The 20,897-nt window shown below is 46.7% G+C and overlaps 1 protein-coding gene across 1 annotated transcript in view; it reads right to left on the bottom strand.

Moving 5' to 3' along the window:
• Nucleotides 1-401: 401 nt before the first annotated feature.
• The window catches only part of ALG14 (ALG14 UDP-N-acetylglucosaminyltransferase subunit), a 144,914-nt gene continuing 124,418 nt past the window's right edge, over nt 402-20,897 (bottom strand). Inside the window, exon 4 of the mRNA XM_045291956.1 lies at nt 402-2,514. Coding sequence (XP_045147891.1) covers nt 2,284-2,514 — 231 coding nt within the window. The 3' untranslated portion in view covers nt 402-2,283. The remainder of the gene's footprint in view (nt 2,515-20,897) is intronic.

Here is a 20,897-nt window from a genome sequence, read left to right as displayed (position 1 = left end):
GTCTGCCACAAATCAGGTTTTTGTTGCATACTGTTATGTAATCTTTTCAGCTTCTTTAAATAGAAGCTTGATTAACAGTCTGACCTGGTGGAACAAATGCCAAGTACATTATGTGTGGATATTTTTATCCGTTCGGGAAGTTGACAGACATCCAGAAAGAGGTTTGTCATCAACTGATATTTCACCTTTTCTGAAATGAGGAAGCCACTCATATACTTCAGTTTTTCCCATAGTGCTGTCCTTGTAAGTTGTGTTCAATATTACAACAATTTCTCTGGCATTTTTCCCGAGCAGGAAACAAAAATTCACAGCCACACACTGTTCTCTTAAATCAGCCGTCACAAAAAATGAGGTTTGAGCGAAACTGCTTTCACGAAAAAATTCACTGTGACCAGAGAGAACCTTCCCAGGCAAAGCCACTGGGTGCACTAACTCAGAGGGAGTTGCTTGATGCTCGCCTAGCAGGGAATAATGTGTACTAAGAAAACTCCCCCCAGCTGAGCTTTTTTCTATTATTTTTAGGAGGGTGGGACACCCCCTTGTATTTGTTAGATAAAATGGAGGCATAACAACTAGAATTATGATCAAAGAAATCATAAACTGGCCCTTATATTTACTGATGAAATTATCTTTATTGAGGATCTTGTTTTGTCTGAACAGGTTTATGTTATTATCTAGTATCATATCCTTTTCATCTGAGGGTCTTCCTTTAGCATTTATAGTTGGTGAGTCTACTTTTAGTGAACTCTTTCAGCTTTTGTTTATTTGGGAATGTCTTCATTAGCCCTCCTTCGTGCAGACACATTTGCCAAAGAGAGAATTCTATCTGGCTTCTCTCTTTCTTCCTTGCTTCCCCTTGAAAACAGTTCCAAGTCTGCGGCTCATGCTAGCAAAAATCGAGCCTTAGCCTTGCCTCAAGATTTTCCCCATCACATTCCTGAATCACCCGGAATCCAGACTCAGCTCATGTCTTACTTTCATTTTAGCCATTACAGATCATAACCAAAGGATCATCCACGAATAAAACACTTCTCATTCCTAGATCACTCACCCTATCTCTTCCCATGTTTCTGTCTCTATGGATTAGGGCCGTTCTAAGAAATCCCATCCTCATTGCTTACTGCATTAAACAAGGAACACGGAGGGCAAATTACACCTTCAGTGCTAAGTTCCTGGGAAGGATCAGTATCAATCCAATTTTCACCTGAAAACGGATCCAGTCTTCACCTTTCTGCTCCTCTATCCTTGTTACCAGTCATTCCAAGTGACACTCTCTCTTGGCTCCAGCCACATGGGGCTAATAGGTACCAGCTGCAAGCTGGGGAGTCTACATAATTCCCTCCACTTCAGGCCAGCTGGCCTATTCTGTCTCCTGTCCCAGCCACCCAGGGCTACCTCAGTGGGCACTGGCCACATGTTTGGGAGCCTACCTGATTGTCTCTCGTTTGGACCTACCAGCTTCGTCTTTCTTATTCCCTAACCACCCAGGGCTAAGTCAGAGCACCCAAGTTAAAAGGACACAGTCTTTCAGACTGACAGAGAAGCAGACACTAACTTCTGTTGACTCTCAGCAACTCAGAATTCACAGAAGGTATCTTTATTACAGCTACCAATTTATAACAACCAGATAATGAATTGGTTATACCATCGTTTGGTTATAACAATTTATTTAAACCATAAAGGATTCAAATGAAATTAGGCCTTGTGAGAGGTCCGCATGTCCCAGTGCACCTCTTCCACTGCCCCCTGGTCTGCGCAGCCCTCCTGAGAGCAGACGGGCTTGCCGTCTAGGGTGCCCCGGCTGCGTCCAGGCGCACGTTCTTGTCTGAGCTTCGTGGCAGACTCGGTTCAAGCCTCCTTGATTTCAGATGAAAACATGCTCCACCTTCTTTGCTGAGGGTAGCTGGAGCCCCCCTTACTTGTACAAATTCCTGTTTTTACAAAACATAGTCACTTCACTTGTCCAGGACGTTCAAGGATCTTAGGAGAAGGCTTCAAAAAGTTCATGGAAAGAAAACCAAACTTTTCCACAATTTTCTTTTAAGCCCCTTTACCTTTTAGATAAGGTAATTCATCATCGTACAGGAGGCATAAGCACTTAATGCCAGCTGTTTATTGATGTTTGTTTTTAAAGGAGACGTCTCGTCTGTTTCATCAGTGCAGTATCTGTACACATTTCACTCCTGCTTACTAATCATTCTCAGGACACACAGAAGCCTATTTACGAAACACACAGTTTTGTGCGTGTGTTTGTTTTGTTTTGAATTACAATGAATATTATTGTCAAACAATTCGTCCAAGGTACACTGATTTGGGATATTTCTCCTTGAGCGTCGGCCATTGAACAATGAAGTAATCTGAGAGGAAGTACAAAATCTTTCCGGACAAGGATAAAGTTTCCACTCGGCAGAGACTTTCAACGTAGACAATGATCACTTTCTTTACTCCGAGTAGCCCCAGGAGAAGGGCCGAGAGACAGACAGGAACACATGTTCCTGGTCCATTACACAACACCTGGAAAAAAAAGTTGAAGGTCAGATTAAAAATTTAAATACAGACTGCCAATTTAAATGAGCCATTGTGCATTAAAAACAGTCCAATCTTACAGAGTTTCAAAAAGTTGTGAATTCTTCCTTGGGTCAGCACCTGGGCTCCTGTTCTTTCCCCTGTGTGTCTGGGTTACATCAGTTAGCTGCATGGACAGCCTCCCTGAGTGACAGGAGGTGCCTAGCACAGTGCCGGGGACTCAGTGCACACTCACTGACAGGACCCGGTTGCTTTACTCCAACCACCCTGGGGACCATGAATGTTACACACGTTCTAGAACAACAGATGAAATCAGCGGAGAGTCACCAGGCTTTCTTTCATGTATCAAGCTGTTCTTCTTGGTTTTTCAGCACGAGTTTTAGACTCATGGGAGCACTGGCATGTAAGATGTAGGAGGAAGTATCTTCAAAGGACTAATTACAGTGCTTTGTGGGATGTGGAGTCATTTTAGGGGTTCAATCCAGCAAATGTGGAAGGGCAGAGAAAAGGCGGGCGGCCCTCAGTAAGCTGGATGGAGACAGGGAGTGCAACAATGGGCGGAGGCCAGGAACAACTGGGAGGCTGGTGCAGGGCCACGCGGGCTTCCTTTGTGTGCACAGGTTGCTAGGGTCGGAATCAACTTGCAGGCACTGACAACATCACCCAACAAGCGAGGACTGTGAAAGGAGGCTGCCACACGAACGCAATGTTCTTTCAGAGGGGTTTAGTCTGTGCTCGTAATACAAGTGAGTTCACACACACACACACACACACACACACACACACACACACATATATATGTATAATTTTTTAAATTAAACTTTTTTTTTTTTTTTAGTTTTAACGTTCACGTTTAGAGAAGGAGCCCTGGTAATTTTATGGTTAAATGATTCAGCTGCTAATCAAGGGTTGGCGGTTCAAAGCCATCAGCCTGCTCTAGGGGAGAAAAGATGTGGCAAGAATCGACTCAGTGACAGTGGGCTGGCTTTGGATTTGGAATTTTTATAGCAAACTACTGGTTAAAAAATTTTAGTTGACTAACTAAACCAGAGAAATTTTTAAAAAATTTAATTCAACTCATAGAGCATTTGCAAGGAATTCTATTTCATAGAATTATTAGTCAGAAACACTATTTTCAGAAAGAAAAACATTTCGCACAGTATCTTACTCCTAAACTCATAGCGACTAAATCTACCAGGGGCTCCGAGGGGGAGAGGCTTTCTACCTTCTAAATAGGTACGTCTCAGAAACCCTCAGAGGTGGTCTGCCCCATCCCATAGGGTCGCTATGAGTTGGGATCAACCCAGTGGCAATGGGTTTGGTCTGGAATGAAACTGTGACAGTTCTGTGACCTTAGGGAACATCAGCCACGCCAATCACCACCACAACCTCTCTCCTGCTCCTACTTATCAACAGCACCCTGGGCCAGGCATTGTGTGGAATGTTTTACATGTATCCTTTAGATGGCTCTCACAGCAATCATCTGGGGGAAGCTTTATTAACAGACGAGGACACTGAAGCACAGAGCTATTCGGGCATGTCGCTTGATCACAGGAGGTGGAGGAGCTACAGGACTTCGGCTCAGTTTGCCTCTGCGGCTAGCCACCACTTGTCTGTCAGGTTGTCGCACTGCGGTGACATGTGTGTCGCTGTGATGCTGGAAGCTAGGTCACTGGTATTTCAAATGCTAGCAGGGTCACCCAAAGTGAACAAGTTTCAGCAGAGCTTCCAGATTAAGAACAGAGTATGAAGAAGGTGGCCGTCTACTTCAGAAGAAATAGCCACCGAAAACCTCATGGATAGCACTGACACACAATCTCGGTTACTGAAAACCTCTCAGAAATATCGAATGATGCAGGAAGCATCAAAAGAAGATAGAAGGAAAGAATACAGCTTTTGTACTAAAAAGAAGTAGCTGACATTTAACTACTTTAAGAGGTAGCATCTGAGCAAGAACCAAGGTACTGAAGGAAGAAAACCAAAATATACTGAAATCATTAGCCAAAAACAAGGCTCCAGGAATTGATGAAATACCAATTGAAATGTATTTCAATTGAAAATACTGGAAGTCCTCACTCGTCTAAGCCAAGAAATTTGTAAGATAGGCACTTGGCCAACAGACTGGAAGAGTTCCATAATTTAACCATTCCAAGCAAGGTGACCCACAGTAGGCTCAAACAATAGAACAATATCATTGCTATCACACGCAAGTAAATTTTTTTTCTGGAAATCATCCAACAGTTGAAGCAGGACATTGACAGGCAGCAGCCAGAGATTCGGGCTGGACTTAGAAGAGGACATGGAACAAAGGATGGCACTGCTCATATCAGATGGATCTTGGCTGAAAGTAGAGAATACCAGAAATATGTTTACTTGTGTTTCATTTACTATGCAAAGGCATTCGACTGTGGATCATAGGAAACTATGGATAACCTGGAGAAGAATGGGAATCCCAGAATACTTAATGTTGCTCATGTGGAGCCTATACATGGAGCAAGAGGCAGTTTTGTGAGCAGAATAAGAGAAGATAGCATGGTTTAAAATCAGGAAAATGTGCATCAGGATTGTATTCTCACCATACTTAATGAATCTGTACGCTGAACAAATAACCAGAGAAGCTGGCTTCTATGAAGAAGAATGGGGCATCAAGACGGGAGAAAGGCTTCTTAACCACCTTCAATACGAAAAGATAACTGCTTGCTGACAATGAGGAACACTTGAAGCATTTGCTAATGAAGGTCAAGGATTTCAGCCGTCAGTATGGTTTATAACTCAACGTAACGAAAAGCAAAATCCTCACAACTGGACCAATAGGTAACATCATAATGAATGGAGAAAAGGTTGAAGTTGTCAAGGATTTCATCTTGCTTGGATCCACAATCAATGTTCATGGAAGCAGCAGTCAAGAGATCAAACAATGCACTGCCTTGGGTAACTCTGCTGCACGAGACCTCTTTAAAGTGTCGAAAAGCAAGGCTGTTACTTGGAGGACTATGGTGTACCTGACCTAAACCATGGTATTTTCTTTGTGTGTGTGTGTGTTTTGTATTTTTAAATAAAGTTTGTAATCCAATGGACACATAAAACTGTGCTGAGAAAATCAGTTTCATAAATTAATAAGTGTTAGGGAGTTGGGGGAGGTCCAGGTAGGGTGAGGGAACCAGCCAGTCTTTATATAGGTGCTGTGTGATACTTCACGTCTCAGGACAGGCCCATGCCGTAACAAAGCGCTCTTAGACAAATGAGTGATGATACAAAGTCTGAGTATGAAAATAAGATTCTCTCTGAAAACACATTTCCGGGGCACAGATTTAAAAAAATGTATGTCAGGGAAATTTTGATTTTTTTTAAAGTCAGTATTATATATGTTTAAATATATATTTATATATACACACACATCCCAAGTTCTGCATATCCCACCAAAAGGAAGTTTGCTCCTCATGCAAACCAAGCCATGGTATTTTCAATCACCTCATATGCATGTGAAAATTGGACATTTAATAAGAAGAAATTTAATAAGACTGAAGAAAAATTGATGCATTTGAACTATGGTGCTGGTGAAGAATACTGAGAGCACCATGGACTGCCAAACGGACAGACGGATCTGTCGTGGAAGAAGTACAGCCAGAATGCTCCATAGAGGCAAAAATGGCGAGATGTCTTCTCACATTCTTTGGACATGTTGTCAGGAGAGATCAGTCCCTGGAGAAGGCCATCATGCTTGGGCGAGTGCAGGGGTAGCAAAAAGAGGAAGACTCTAGACAAAATGGATGGATGCAGTGGCTCTAACAACGGGCTCAAACACAACAACACCAGCGGGGAGGAGGGTGCAGGAGGGCGGTGTTTCAGTCTGTTGCACACAGGGTCCTTGTGAGTAGGAATCAACTCAACAGCACCTAACAAGTTAACTAGCCCGTGGGGAAGCTCCAGATTCTAGGGTTCTGCTACTCGCCTCTGTGCCTAGCTCTGCCTTGAGCTGAGACTGCAATCGCACCCTGAATCCTCTCAGGATTCAAAATTGCAAAAAAAAACTGTTCATGTCAGGTTTTTCAAGAGAGGTACCATGGGTGTTTGGTACTGCAAGGTCCGCAGCGAGAAACCACCAGCCGCTAGCTCCTCAGGACAAATGAGGCTTTCTACCCCTGTAAACAGGTACAGTCTTAGAAACTCAAAGGGGCAGTTCTACCCCGCCCTGCAGGGTTTCCATAAGTCAGAACTGACTCGATAGCAGTGGGCTTGTTTGGAGTTTCTTTTCTTAACCTTCTTGCCCAGGCCACAAAACGAAACAAAAACTGCAGCAAAATCCAATGTGAGGGATTTCCTATTGGCTCTTGAATATCATCAAACTATGTTCATACTCGCTGCCTTTTAATAAAATGCACTCATCTACATATGCCAGTGCTACGCTATGCATGTTATATTGTCACACAGCAGAACCGGAGTCTGCCGGCTAAGAGTGGAAATTCAAGATTGTGGGCTTGTTTTTCTGTATTTTGAGGTGCCTTACTACACATGCCCTGTGTGCAATAAAGCCTGTAGGATTTTTTTTTAAAAGGAAAGAAAGAAATGCTAATGTCTTATGGCAAACCCAGATTAAGGAAAGTTCTTTTTGTTGAAGCATACATTTTAAATGAGTTTGCAGTAGTGTAGGCAAAAAAAAAGTGGATTACTGCCTTTTCATTATTCAAGGAAGCATGCCAGAGAGACAAAACAACAACCACAAAATGTATTGAGATTTTTGAGTAAAGGTATTATTAAGCAATATGAAGGCTACCATTGTCTTTTTAATTAATTTATTTTTGGTCTTTTAAATGTTATGAGAAATATAAAAATTGTCTTAATATTTCCACTGCTTACTCATTTAATAGAGGGCTCCTTGCCTTTCACTGCGAGGAGAGTCCACAGCCTGCAGTTACTTCACTACACGGTGCTAGAAAGAAGCAAAGAGAGGCAAATGGGAGCCAGGGAGTGGGGATGTCTTCCTTGTCAATCCTTAGAGAAGTCAACCATCCCCTTTGTCAGGCTTGTCCCTGTTTCTAACTCTACCAGGAACATTCATTGCAAGGTGTTGTGACTGACTACCGTAACTGGTGGCTTTTTCATTTTTCAACCACTCTGCATGCATTGACCTTTTCCTCTTGGGAACCCTGGATCCCCTGCACAAGTCAGCCTCAGAGGGGAACTGGCTCCACACCAAGCTCTACAGAGAGGCCACGTGACTCCACAACCTCAGGGACCAGAGCACTGAATTCCAGTGCCGGAGGCGCAGGGTCAGGAGGGCACCAACGCCAGCCAGAAGCTACAAGACATCCTGGGGCTTTGCTGGGCCTACTGAGAGAGGCATCTTCTCTACCGCACTCAAGTCTCAAAAGATGTGGACCTGCCACTGCTAATGTCACGTGGAGCACTAGAGAATCACAAAGCAGAGCAGAGACAAAAGCAGGCCAGGCTCTGACGGCAGCATTTAAGTCCCATAAATCCAGCTGTGCTTGAAGGAAACCAGATCTATCCCTAGACTTGCCAGGTATGTGAAAAAATACATTCCACTTTTGCTTAAGTCAGTCTGAATCAGGATTCCTGTCACTGGCAATAAGAAGCATCCTCACTGACCGGTCTATTTATTTTGTCTACCTCCCCGACTACCCTCCAACCGGCCTCGGTGCCAACCAGAGGCATTCACTATGTGCCTGCTGGATGGACTAACAAATCAATAAACACCCTCCTCCGGAGGGCAGGGAACAACCCACGGTAATGTAAGTCATGGGTCCAGGAGACGGAAAGAGGTCAGGGCTAATATAAATATGAAGTCCTGGGGGCAGGAGAGCCAGATCTAGGATCAGAAAGACTACAATAGGATTGTTATTCTGTAGGCTGGGTCACCACTGGTCAAGTCCGGCTGGCGGAAACACGGCATCTGCCTGGATGAAAAGCCACGTTTCAGCTCCACTTCTAGCCCGAGAGGAGGCCCATGTGCATAACATGGGCCAGCACCTGGGGATGCTGGGTTGGTTTCTAGGTCACAGATTGCGGCGACGCCGATGAGGGAGGGCATCCAGAGAGTCTGTGAAGGTGAGGCTGAAAGCCAGACCAGGTGAGGCTCCCATCAGAAGAGGCTGATCCCAAGGGCAGAGTCTAACTCGTAAGTTCACGAACACAGGACACAGCTTCCGGGACGTTTCAAAGTTGAGCCCCCAGGGCCAGGGATGAAGGCTAGCCTGCCCAAACCAGCTCATTGCTGGCAGTGGGCTCCAGTTCTGTAGCCTTCATCCCTGGGCTCTATCAAAATCAGCACTTCCGGGACACAGGCTATTGTAAGGTAAGCACCGGGGTGCTAACTAGACGGTAGGTGGGAAAAAGATGAGTGTGTCTGCTCCTGTAAAGATGGACCATCTCAGAAACCTTGGAATAGGCCCTGTGAGTGGGACTGGGGGTCACGGAGATGGAGACCCAGCGGGGGGAAGAGGAGAGAAAACAGTGAGGTGTTGGAGAGCCAAGGCAAGAAGAAGAGCCTGTCAAGCTTAGTGTTTTCTGGAAGAGGAAAGAAAGTCAAAGGGAGACTCTCGGCCATCTGCTTTCATCTTTGTCCACAGGGTTGTCAACGTACAAAGACGGAGGCAGAGAAGAGAAATGCCAACGTCAGCGATGGCCACTGCAGCGAACCGGTGCGCTGACCCTGAGGGCGGGGAGGCGGTGGAGGCTGTGGGGAAGAGCCAGCTAAGGTAGTAGCTGGAAGAGCTAAGCAGGACCTGGGGGAGGTTTTCTTTTAACTATGGAAGGGATGGTCTGGATTGGACTATAAAGGGTGTGTGTGTGGGGGGGGTGGTGGTGGTGGTGGTGGTGATAATGTGGTGAAGGAGGTACCGATGGCATAGAAGAGTCTGTGAGGGGCGCTCTCAATACAGGCTGGAAAGGCCAACAATGCAGGGTGCGCTTTAGGAGGAAGTCCGAGTGACGCACACAGTGAAGTACTGGACTGCTAACCAACGTGCTTGGTGGTTTGCGGCTCCCCAGAGGCCCTCGTAATAAAGCCCTGGCAATTTCCTTGAGTAAAACCAGTCCTTCAAACTCAGTGAACGGTTCTGATGTGGCACCCACGGGTGTGCCACCGCGGGCTGGATTTACGTGAGGGCAATTCGTTTATTTTGTTCTGTTGGTTTGGTTTATGAGAGTTTGGCTGGTGAAAAGAACTACCCTTAGAACAGAACAAAGAATAAAATCGTGGCACAAGCAATCTGCCCCCATCTATTTGTAATGTAAACGAACTCTTCAGCTCATTGTGCAAAATACAGAAAAGGAAAAAGTATCCATTGACATCTCACTAATGTGTTAACATGCTGGTGTAGTCCTTTACCATTTAGGGCTTCATAAAAATGTATATTTTAAATAAGCTTTATTCGTATATACACATAATCTATGAATATATTCTCCTGCCCCCCTCCCCTTTTTACTCCCCTGCCCTCTTTTCCGTTCTTTCGGCAATTCGAATTCACGCTGTAATGAACATTTTTGTATATAAACTGTGACTTATAAGGTTTTAATTTTGCACTATGCTCCAGAACTAAGCTCCAGAGTTCTTGTTGAGGCCGTGGTTAAAAGAAGCAGCTTCAAGGATTTAAGGAAGTTGTAGAAAGTTTAATAAAACAACTGTCACTGATTGTGGATGGGCCAGGTGATCTTTTGCTATGCTTTATTTCCTGCCTGGAACACTGGAGTGCTTTCAGGCGAGGAGCTGTGGTGGCAAAAGCAAGGATTCCTCTCCAGCACTCGGCCCTCCCATACACACACATCCCGTTTGCAGGGAGTGTGGGGCCAGCGACTGACTGGACTGCCACGGAGCGGGTGCAGAGGAGCAGGGTGGTGGAAAGGGTAACCACGTCCAGTGCAGCTGAAGCACCCGCTGTCCTGTCCACTCAGGCAGGCAGCACAGCCCACCCCCTAGCCAGCTCTATGGAGGAATCGGGCCACGGTTCTGGGTGCTCAGCTCCCACTTGGTCCCCAGGCTTTCCTACGCCAGCGTCTCTAGCTCTCCGAGCAGTGGCTGATGCCGTGCGCCCTCAAGTCTCCTTTCACCACATTCTTTCTCTTTCAATCAGCCAGAGTGGAATTTGATAATTTGCTGCCAAGAGCCCGCCCCGCACAGGAAGAACAAGGATTTGGTGGGCAGCAAGTGCAGTCAGGGAAGGAAGGGCTCACGTCAGAACAGTCGGGATTTCCGTAGGCAGGGCTGAGGGAGGGCACTGCCGACGAGCACAGGAAGCAGACCGGGTAAAACTCGGTGAGGATTAGGCAGCAGAGAGACAGCGCATGGAAAGAACACGTCGTCAGGGGCCTCATCCAGGAGAGGAGGGCTGGAGCCTCAGGACAGGCGGAGAGCCCAGGCTGAGAGTAATCAGGGGAGCAGAGAGGACAACGCAGGGGGAGGGCAGGGGGGGGCTCTACCTCAGGGAGGTTGGAGTCGGAGGGCCAGGAACTTGGGGGAAAGATGGTGCTGGCTGTCTGGGATCAGTGAGAGTAGAGGGCAGTAAGGAAGAGAATGTGTGGCAGATGGGAATGATGTGTTTAACTATCTAAGCAGGAACGCACAACCAAGTGAACCCTAAGTGCCCAAGTCACTATTGATGAACTTCGGGGGTTCTTACAAGTCCATTGTTGTCATCACTGGACACATAGCACTTTGAGTTCTTCTTTTCCACTATACCACTATTTCATTCCATGCTGGTACATAGCCGTCAGTCACTCCAGTGCATGAACCTGGCCTCTTCCCTACTTCCCTTTATCCAGGTATACATAGTCTTTGTTCTTTTAGACACATTTCTAAAATTACAAACTGCTTTATTCAGGGTAATGTTTTAAGGGAACTGAATTAAGTATGAAATCGGCATGGAGGAAGGGAGCATAAGGTAGGAAATTTCCAGGAATGAGATGTGATGGGGTTTGGTAAATGATTGCACAGAGGTAGTTAGATAGATGACATGTGTTTTGAGGGAAAGGAAACATTTCAGAAAGGAGTGAAATGGGCAATAAGGAACAGGGACAACCTTTTCTCACTTTCCTATCTAGGGCACATGGACTGTGGGAGAAAAACGAGCCATAAAATGTGGGAGGGCGCTGAGGACACAGACGTGTCTGGGTAGAATCATGGGTCTGTCAGAGCAAACCGCCACTCCTGTCAGTGGCCAAAATGGAAACTTGCTCTTGAGCACCGAGGAGCTAAAGGGAACAGAACAAAGGATGGAGTAAGAGATAAATAGGAGATTTTCAAGGGAAGCTCAATAAGAGGATGCAAGGTATTATAATGAAATGTGCCAAAGACCTGGAGCTAAAACAACAGCAACAACAACAAAAGGGAACATGTTCAGCAGTTTTTCAAGCTGAAGAAATGGAAAAAAATAGTTTCAAGTTTCAAGTTGCAATATTGCAAGATTCTATGGGCAAAGTATTGAATGATACAGGAGGCATAAAAAGATGGATGGAATACACAGTCATTGTACAACAAGATAAAAAGGTCAAGTTCAACCATTACTAAGTCAGCATCTGATCAGAACTGAGCGTATTGAAGGAAGAGATCTAAGAGTCACTGAAGACACTGGTGAGAAACAGGGCTCTGAGGGTGATGGAATGCCGATGGAAATGCTTCCACTGTCAGTGCTGTGACATTTTATGACTTCATGGTCCAGTCATAATTTTTACCCTGCCTGGCCACCTCCAAGTGACTGTCAGGATAAGTAATGATAGGAGCCCGACCACCACGGGCAGATTTTCTGGATTTCCGCTGATGGAGGGCAGCTCAAGTGCCCTCTGCTTCTGTCCCCTGCTCAGAACCTTCGATGCCCCGTCACGTACTTCTGGTTCAATGCTTTCATCAAGCCTGATGGCCTGAAGATTACGTCTCCCCTAGCTCATTTTAAACCAAGTTGGCGCTCTGGCCCTCTGTGAAACTAGACTTCCTAGCCTTCTTGTGACCCTGCTGGTTTATTAGATTTGAATGCAAACAGTACAAATGCTTTACTGACGTTACCTGACAGCAGGCTCCAGTGTCCCCAAGCTAGGGACACCCAACTGTGGCTTCAATGCCTGTGGGTAACAATCTACTGAGCTAAGGCTCCATCTATGCAGTTTGCACACTTCCTGAGTGTTGGTGGCAGAGTCCCCAACTGTAGGGACAGGGTAGGCAAAAGATCTCAGAGGCTGTCCATGCCCAGTCTATTCCATCATTAACAACAACAAAACGATAAATACATTGCTTTCTTTTTCTCTGGTCAAGCCCTGGCTGCTTTGCCTGCTCATTACAGACCATCCTCAGGCCCACCACGCCTTGTTTACCTACCCTTCCCGAGGGCTGGCTGCTGCTTTCAGTGGAGGAAATGATCCTTTCGTTTTCCTGTTCTCTGGCCACAACAGTCGAGGTGACCGTTTCCTGCCTTCTTGGTCTTTTTCTTTTCAATGCTCCGAGCTGTTTTCTCGAAGGTCCTTGAACCCCAGTAATCCAGTGTTGTTGTGTTTCTGCTTCTCAAAACCCTTTTGTGCATCCCTGCCCCTCCCGCCGTACACATACTCCAGTAAGTGGCTCTCCCAGAAACCACAGACTGCTCATGTAGATGGAGCTCAGGGCTTCCTTAAGACCAAACCCTCCCTTCAGTCTAAGGTGAAACAATAAGACATTAGCATTTACAGGGCACCAACTACTTGCTGGCTTACAGAAGTGTGTCATTTTGCATAAAATACCTCCTTTCAGCCTTATAGTGGCCTTCTTAGATGAGTGGGATTACCAGCACCCCCACTCCCAAAAGGAAATGAATGCACTGAGAAATGAAGTTGGGTAGCAATCTGAAAGGAATGCTGGTGGTGGTGTCTCGAAGCACTCCCCTGCTAACCAGAGCACGGGTGGTTCAGGTGGCTCTGCGGAGAGAGGAGAGCCAGTCTGCTTCTGGAAAGATTACAGCCTTGCGAACCCAGTCCACAAATACAACGCTCAACATCTGACTTTGGTGCGCAGTAACTGGGTCTTAAAATCTCGTGAGCGGCCAGCTCAGCTGCAACGGTGAAACTCGAAGGACACAGGGAAGCATTTAGTCCCGAGGGCTAACGGACCTGCGGACATCAGCCTCCAGGAGGGAGCAAGGCGGGCCTGGGACCACCGGAACTAGAGAGTGCTCAGCTCTCACCACCAGCAAGTCTGAAGGGGATCCCATGAGAAGGTCCTGGGTAGAATGGGACAAAAAATGTGGAATAAAACCCCCAATCAGAAAAGAGACCAGGCTTATTGGTCAGATAAATGGGTAGAATTCCTAAAATATGGCCCTTAGTCAGGTTTGAACGAAGCTCCTTCCTCTGTTAAAACCATCAGCCATCCGATCAGACAGGCAGCATTTATCCAAGGACAGGGTACAAAGGGTTAGGAAAGAAGGCAGGCTAGAAACAGGACACACAGGGGACATAGCAACGGGAGGGGACTGTAATGGATGAGGTGAAAGGAAACGTGTATGAATTGTTGAGTATAAACTGATAATGTGCTCTGTGAACCTTCCTCAATTCACAATAATAATAAAAGCTGTATTTTACAACAAAACCTAAATGAGTCCTGGTAACAAGGTGAAACAATATATCCCTGTTCATTTAAATAACAATAACAAAGGATTACATCCCCGAAGACCCTGTGCAGCAGCTTCTGCTCTGGCCGGCAGGGTTGCTGTGAGGGGGAACCCACTCCACAGCACACAGCACACAAGAACGACGACCTGGTAAATCGCACAGCGAGGCACAGCGAGGCATGGCTGAGTACAGACTCAGCTCCCGGCGGCCCTCTCTGCGCCGGCTCCAGCCTTAGTGGGACAGAGGACTGAGGTCAAGGAGGGCCCCGTGGAATATGACGGCCTAGGGAGTTTCAGGTTAAATTCTGGCTTGGTAGTAGCATTTTTATAGCTTTCGTGGAGAAATCAGGGGCAGACTCTAACATACCGCTAGAGTAACACGGATTAGGAAAGCTTTCTAGCAGAGAAAATAGGGACCTGGTTAACATTTCCAAAAGAAAAGGGAGTATCCTCTTTAAACAGGAAGAACTGGCTTGAATGCAAAGCAATTATGTAACTTTTGCCTTCTGTCAAAGCCCTCTCTTAAGTAGGTAAGTGATATTTTCCCCGTGACCCTCTCTCATTTCTTTTTAAAACATGGACCTGCACATTCGATTTCTAGCTTGCTGAACTGAAAACGGGCAGGCAGTTTTATTACGATAACTTTGTATGCAGACTGTTTTTGTAGTATTCGTGTATGAAATGGTTTAAACATTCTTAAACAATATTATCTGATCCCTTCAATTTGAGTCAAAAGGATACATAAAAATCTTGCTTATGAGATTCTGGTTGTACCTATGTGTATACCAGGGGGCTTCAAAAAATTTTGTGGAAAAATGGAATTAAGAGATCATGGAATTTTTTTAAACCCCAACCCCCCTTACCCTCCGTGTGTGTGTGTGTGTGTGTGTGTGTGTGTGTGTGTGTGTGTGTGGAGAGAGAGAGAGAGAGAGAGAGAAGCAGGGGCAGGCACACACATAGGAAGACAGACAATGAAACAGAAGACAGATGACAGAAACTGCCACTTTAGATCCACTAGGTAGCTCTACTCTTGATGGAGGAGCCCTGGTGGTGCAGTGGTTAAGCACTGGGCTGCTGCCCACAAGGTCAGCGGCTAGAAACCACCAGCTCCTCATGGGAGAAAGATGGCACTGTCCACTCCCGTACAGAGGGCAGCCGCAGATGCCCAGGGCAGCTCTACCCTGTCCCGGAGGGTTGCTGAGAGTTGGCTTCGGCTGACTCAACGGCAGTGAGTGGGAGACTCTTGGTGGGGGAAAGAGCAAGACCACGCTTGGATTCAGCACTGAGTGACCTGTCTGGGCCCATTGGGAGCCCTGTGCTTCCGGGTGCGCAGAGGCTTTCAAAGGCGGCCGTCCGAGCAAGGGTGTGCCTGACTCCATCAGCTGTAGAAGTCGAAGCACACTGTTTGTCAGAATCAGTTGTTAATTTTTCTTTGAGATTCTTATTGACATCATGCTTAACTGTGCCTATCCATCCCCGCCTCCTCGTCCTCCCAGCAAATCTTTGAGTTTTGTTAAACGTATTTGGCTGCACTAATAACTCCTCCTGTGACAGACAGGCACATTGGTGGGCTCTTGGGAACACATCGAGTTGATCTCAGTTCTATTCAGAGAGGACACCATTTGAGCCACAGAGCTAGTGTTTCTCCAAGTGTGGTTCACAAGCCTCCACATCACATTCACCGGGGCACCTGTCAAAAATGAAGATTCCTACCAAATCCGGATCCAGTGGAGAGTTCAGAAGCGTGCACCTTACACAAGCTGCTTGGGGGGCTCTTGGACACACCAGAGTCTGGACACCTCTGCTTTTGCTACAAGAAGGGGGCTAGCGTTCTTCAAACAGGGCCCACCAGCTTGTGTGTGCTGCGGGAGGAAAGAACGGGAGGAGTTGTGGCTACTGGTGGCCCACCAGAGGCCAGTCATTCTCTCGTCCTGCTCAAAACCACTGTGGGGTCCAGCAGCCCACCCCAACTCATCCGGAGTGGCTTCTCAGCCTCTCTACTCCCTTAAAGGGTGACCGCCTCGGACATACACAGGGGCAGTTCTACCTGTACTACAGGGATGCTATGAGTCAGCATCGACTTGATGGCAGTGGTGAGAGTGGGAGGGTGGAGGGGAAGGTGGGGGAGAAAGGGGACACTGATCACAATGATCTCCATATAACACCCCCCCCGGGGGATGGACAACAGAAAAGTGGGTGAAGGGAGACGTTGGGCAGTGTAAGACATGAAAAAATAACAATAATTTATAAATTATCAAGGGTTCGTGAGGGAGGGGGTGAGGAGGGAGGGGGAAAATGGGGAGCTGATACCAAGGGCTCAAGTAGAAAGCATATGTTTGCAGAATGATGATGGCCAAAAATGTACCAATGTGCTTGACACAGTGGATGTATTTGTGGATGATGATAAGAGTTGTATGAGCCCCCAATAAAATGATTAAAAAAACCAAACAAATAGTAAGTTTTGCCCTACTGTAAACAAGGAGACCCTGGGTGGCACAAAGAGTTAATGCACGTGACTGCGAACTGAGGGCTGGAGGTTCTGCTGTACACAGAGGTGCCTCAGAAGAAAGGCCTGGTGACCTGTTTTGGAGCAACCACCACTGACAACCCTGCGGAGCACAGTTCTACACTGACACACCCCTTGTCGCCAGGAGTTGGGAGTTGACTTGATGCCAATGGTACTTATTTCTCTTTCATTGTAAATAGGATGGGCTGTCGGAAAGGACCGTGACTGAGGGCATGTCTTGAGACCAGACTGCTTAGGCTTGAATCCTGGCTCTACCACTCCCTACCTCAGGGACCTGGGGATCATTATTTCAACTCTCTGTGCCTTAGCTTCCTAACCATCGATCGGGTTATAGTCAGGATTAAGTGAGGCAAGGTCCGCAGAGCACTTGGGACGAGGCAAGTCCTGCACGAAAGCTTGCTGCTGTGGTTATTCTTGGTCTCTCGGCCTGGGGCTGCCTCCCAGCAAATGCCACAAGATGAGTCTTGGGGCTGAAGCGGGGAGAGAGTCTTTGTGGCATCTGCCTGGCTGATATTCTTTCAGGACGAACAGTGGCTCTTTTGACTGTTACATTCTTCCCTCCACCCACAAAGGCCGCTGAGGGCATTGCTGGGCCGCAGCCCAGCATCTTCTGTTTGGGGCGGCAGGTTCTCAGGTCCTCTTTAGGAGCCTTCCAAAGGAAGGCTGCCCGAGAGTCATTCTAGCCCAAAGCATCCATACAGCGTGGAGTGCTCCTGGGGTTTCAGAGACTAGACATCTTTATGGAAGCAGCCGCCTCACCTTCCTCCCACAGAGCATCGGGTGGGGTTGAACCAAGCACCTGTAGCCTGCAGCCCAATGCTTAACCCATCACACCACCAGCGTACATTTTTAAAGGGAATAAACCAAAACCAAATCTACTGCCATCGAGCTGACTCTGACTCACACCAACGCTATACAGGGTTTCTAAGACTGTAAACTTCACAGGAGCAGACAGCCTCATCTTCCTCCCCAGAATGGCTGGTGAGTTTGAACTGCTGACCTTGCAGTTAGCAAGCCCATAGCTAACCCACAATTCCAATAAAAAAACAAACCCAAATTTGCTGCCATCGAGTTGATGCCAACTCAGAGACTCAGAGTAGCCCTACAGAACTGCCCCTGTGAGTTTTTGAGACTATAACTGTTACAAGAGTAGAAAGCCCCATCTTTCTCCCATGGAGCATCGACTGGTGGTTTTGAACTGCTGACCTTGCTGATCGCAGCCCAACATGCAACCACGATGCTACCAGGGTTGCCAAGAGGTGGCAAGTAAGACAAACAACATCCATGTGCCACTCAACTTCCTGGCAGGGCTGCTCGGGGCAAGCTTTACAGTAAAGTTCTGTAAGATGGGCAGTCCATGTTAGAGCCTGAGTGCAATGATCTTCACCAGGATTAAGGTAAGGTACACTTCCTGAGTCTGAGAGAGACTGCTGCCAGGGAGTGTAAGTGCCATGCCGCCTTGCAAGTCACTCACCTACTGCTGTCTACTGGCTGCCTGATGCCATTCAGCCAGCCCACTGTGCTCGGGGATCTTTAAAACAGGGCGTGCCCCCTGCCCCCACCCAAAGGCCCCTGAAACAAGGCTGGGCGTCTTATGCTGTGGGAAGGGTTGGTAGGAACAGGAGCAGGGCACTCATACTCGTGAGGGACACTCACTTTCAAAGTGCTGTCCATTACAATCCAGGGAGATGCCCCGAGGGCAGGGCAGCTGGTTAATCTCACAGGTTGCTGCTGAGTGAGAGGTTGGAGTGCAAAATGAAAAGAAACCAGGGAGCGAGTCAGAACGGCCAGCGAGTCTCCTAACACGTGTGCTGCACGGGAGGGTGGAGGGAAGGTGGGGGAGAAAGGGGGAACCGATTACAAGGATCTACATATAACCTCCTCCCTGGGGGATGGACAACAGAAAAGCGGGTGAAGGGAGACGTCGGACGGTGTAAGATATGACAAAATAATAGTAATTTATAAATTATCAAGAGTTCATAAGGGATGGGGTTGGGGAGAGAGGGGAAAAATGAGGAGCTGACACCAAGGGCTCAAGTAGAAAGCGTATATTTTGAGAATGATGATGGCAACAAATGTACAAATGTGCTTGACACAGTGGATGTATGTGTAATTGTGATAAGAGTTGTATGAGCCATCAAAACAAAACCAAAACGTGTGCTGCAAATTCCAGGAACCATCCCAGCTAGCTCATCCCTCTGGTGGCTTCAGCGTGAGGACTTCATTAAGCAATTTAGTCACGCGCTCGAACAGCCACGTCCTGGTCACAAGGCAGCCACGGCGCAGTGGAGCTGCTCTGTGGGCTCTGGGGTCGGGCTAGGTAGGTTTGAATCTGATCTCTGCCACGTAGCAGCCATCAGACACGGGGCAAAGCCCACGTTTTCTCCTCATGCTCTGGACTTCCTGTCCACGGAGACAGGAATTGCCAGTTGCTCCCAGGCTGCTGTGGGGAAGAGGTGGGTGAACAATACACTGCCGGTTTGACCAGAGGGCCAGGGAGCTTTCTTGGCTGTGGGCCATGCCAAGAGTAACCCCCTAGGGAGCTTAAAATCTAGAACGTGGCATTGCACCCATCTCTGTCATGAGCTTCACACAACACAGGCACACAGCAAAACCTTGACAGGAGACCTGAAGAAGCTGCTGGTTCATGGCTGGGTTTCTTATGGCACTGGCTGGCAGATGGAACACCTTTAAAATGTTCACAAAATACACCAGGGAAAACACAACACACACACACACACACACACACCAATTGCAAAACAAGGATTCTGTACAATGTCTCCACTAAAACAACAACAACAACAACATTTTTTATAGCATTTCATTATTAAAACCTCCCTACGCCAAGACGGGGAGTCTTTTTAAAAGGCTTCAGGCTTTAAAACAAGTCGAGAAAAACATTTTCCCCATTGGTCTATGCTGTTTGCTTATAAAACCTATTGCAGTCTATGCTGACCGGCCAGACGCGTCATGATACCAGGCCACAGGTGCACAGAGGGGCAAGTGCAGTCAGGAAGACTTCTAGAGCAGGGCCTGGCAAACTCTGTAGTCCATCCTGTCCCCTCACAATCATGTGAATATCAGTCAAGAGCCACAAGTAGATTTTTACAAACAAGTGAAATCACTGTTATCTGAATAATATCTTTAAATTTTTTTCAGTCTGACTTTATAGCCACATATGTGCACCAAAAAGAGCTAAGGCTCACAAGCCACAGTTAGCCCACCCCTGGTCTAGACCAGAGACAGACAGACAAGAGTGTAAGATTATGGATTATCCTAGAACCATCAACTCTTCCTTACTTTCTCCATTCACATCACAACAGTGCTCATCAATCTTTTCTTATTCTTGTGTTTTTTTTAATAGAGCCTTATTTTAAATTCTGTAAGTTCTTGTAACATCCTATAAACAGGATCAAAGGTGGGAACCTGACACAGGAATTGAATGCCCCCCATCCGAGGTAACTAAAGCGAAAGAAGAATGGCATTTTAAAAGCCCAAAGGAAATAAAGGCATGTTGGTGTTGTTGACAGGTGTCATTGAGTCTGTTCTTACAGCAACCCTGTGCACAACAGAACAAAACACGGCCCAGTCCCGTACCATCATCACACTTGTTCTCAGTTTGAGCCCATTGTTATAGTCGCGGTTTCAATCCATCTTGTTGAGGGTCTTCCTCTTTCTCACTGCCCCTCCACTTTACCAAGCATGATGTCCTTCTCCAGGGACGGGCCTCTTCTGATAACACGTGCACAGCACGTGGGACGAAGTCTCACCGTCCCTACTTCTAAGGGGCATTCTGGCTGTCCTTCTTCCAAGACAGAGAGATGTTTTTCCTTCTGGCAGTTCATGGGACTTTCAGTATTCTTCATCAACACCACAGTACCGGTAGAGGATAAAAACAAAACCAACCAACCAATCAAACTTATTTACTTGAGCATCTGAGTAAGAACCTTTGTTGGATATGCTTTTGGGGTAAAAATTTGGGCTTTCCCAGTAGTCAAAACAGTGTGGTACTGGCATAATGACAGATATTCAAACCAATGGAAAAGAGCTGAAGACCCAGAAATAAAAAATCAGCATATAGGCAACTGATCTTTGATAAGGGCCCAAACAATATTAAATGGGAAGCAGATGCCATCTTCAATAAATGGTGCTGGAAAAACTGGATATCTGCAAAAAAATAAAGCAAGACCCTTACCTCACTCCATGCACAAGAATAAACTCAAGGTGGATCACAGACCTTGAGATAAAACCCA

Source organism: Echinops telfairi, unplaced genomic scaffold (genome assembly GCF_000313985.2).
Source record: "Echinops telfairi isolate 266 unplaced genomic scaffold, ASM31398v2 ScPeMD7_443;HRSCAF=831, whole genome shotgun sequence".
Lineage (NCBI taxonomy): Eukaryota > Metazoa > Chordata > Mammalia > Afrosoricida > Tenrecidae > Echinops > Echinops telfairi.
Note: the sequence above shows the minus strand (reverse complement) of the source record. Positions and strands in the feature narration are given on the sequence as shown.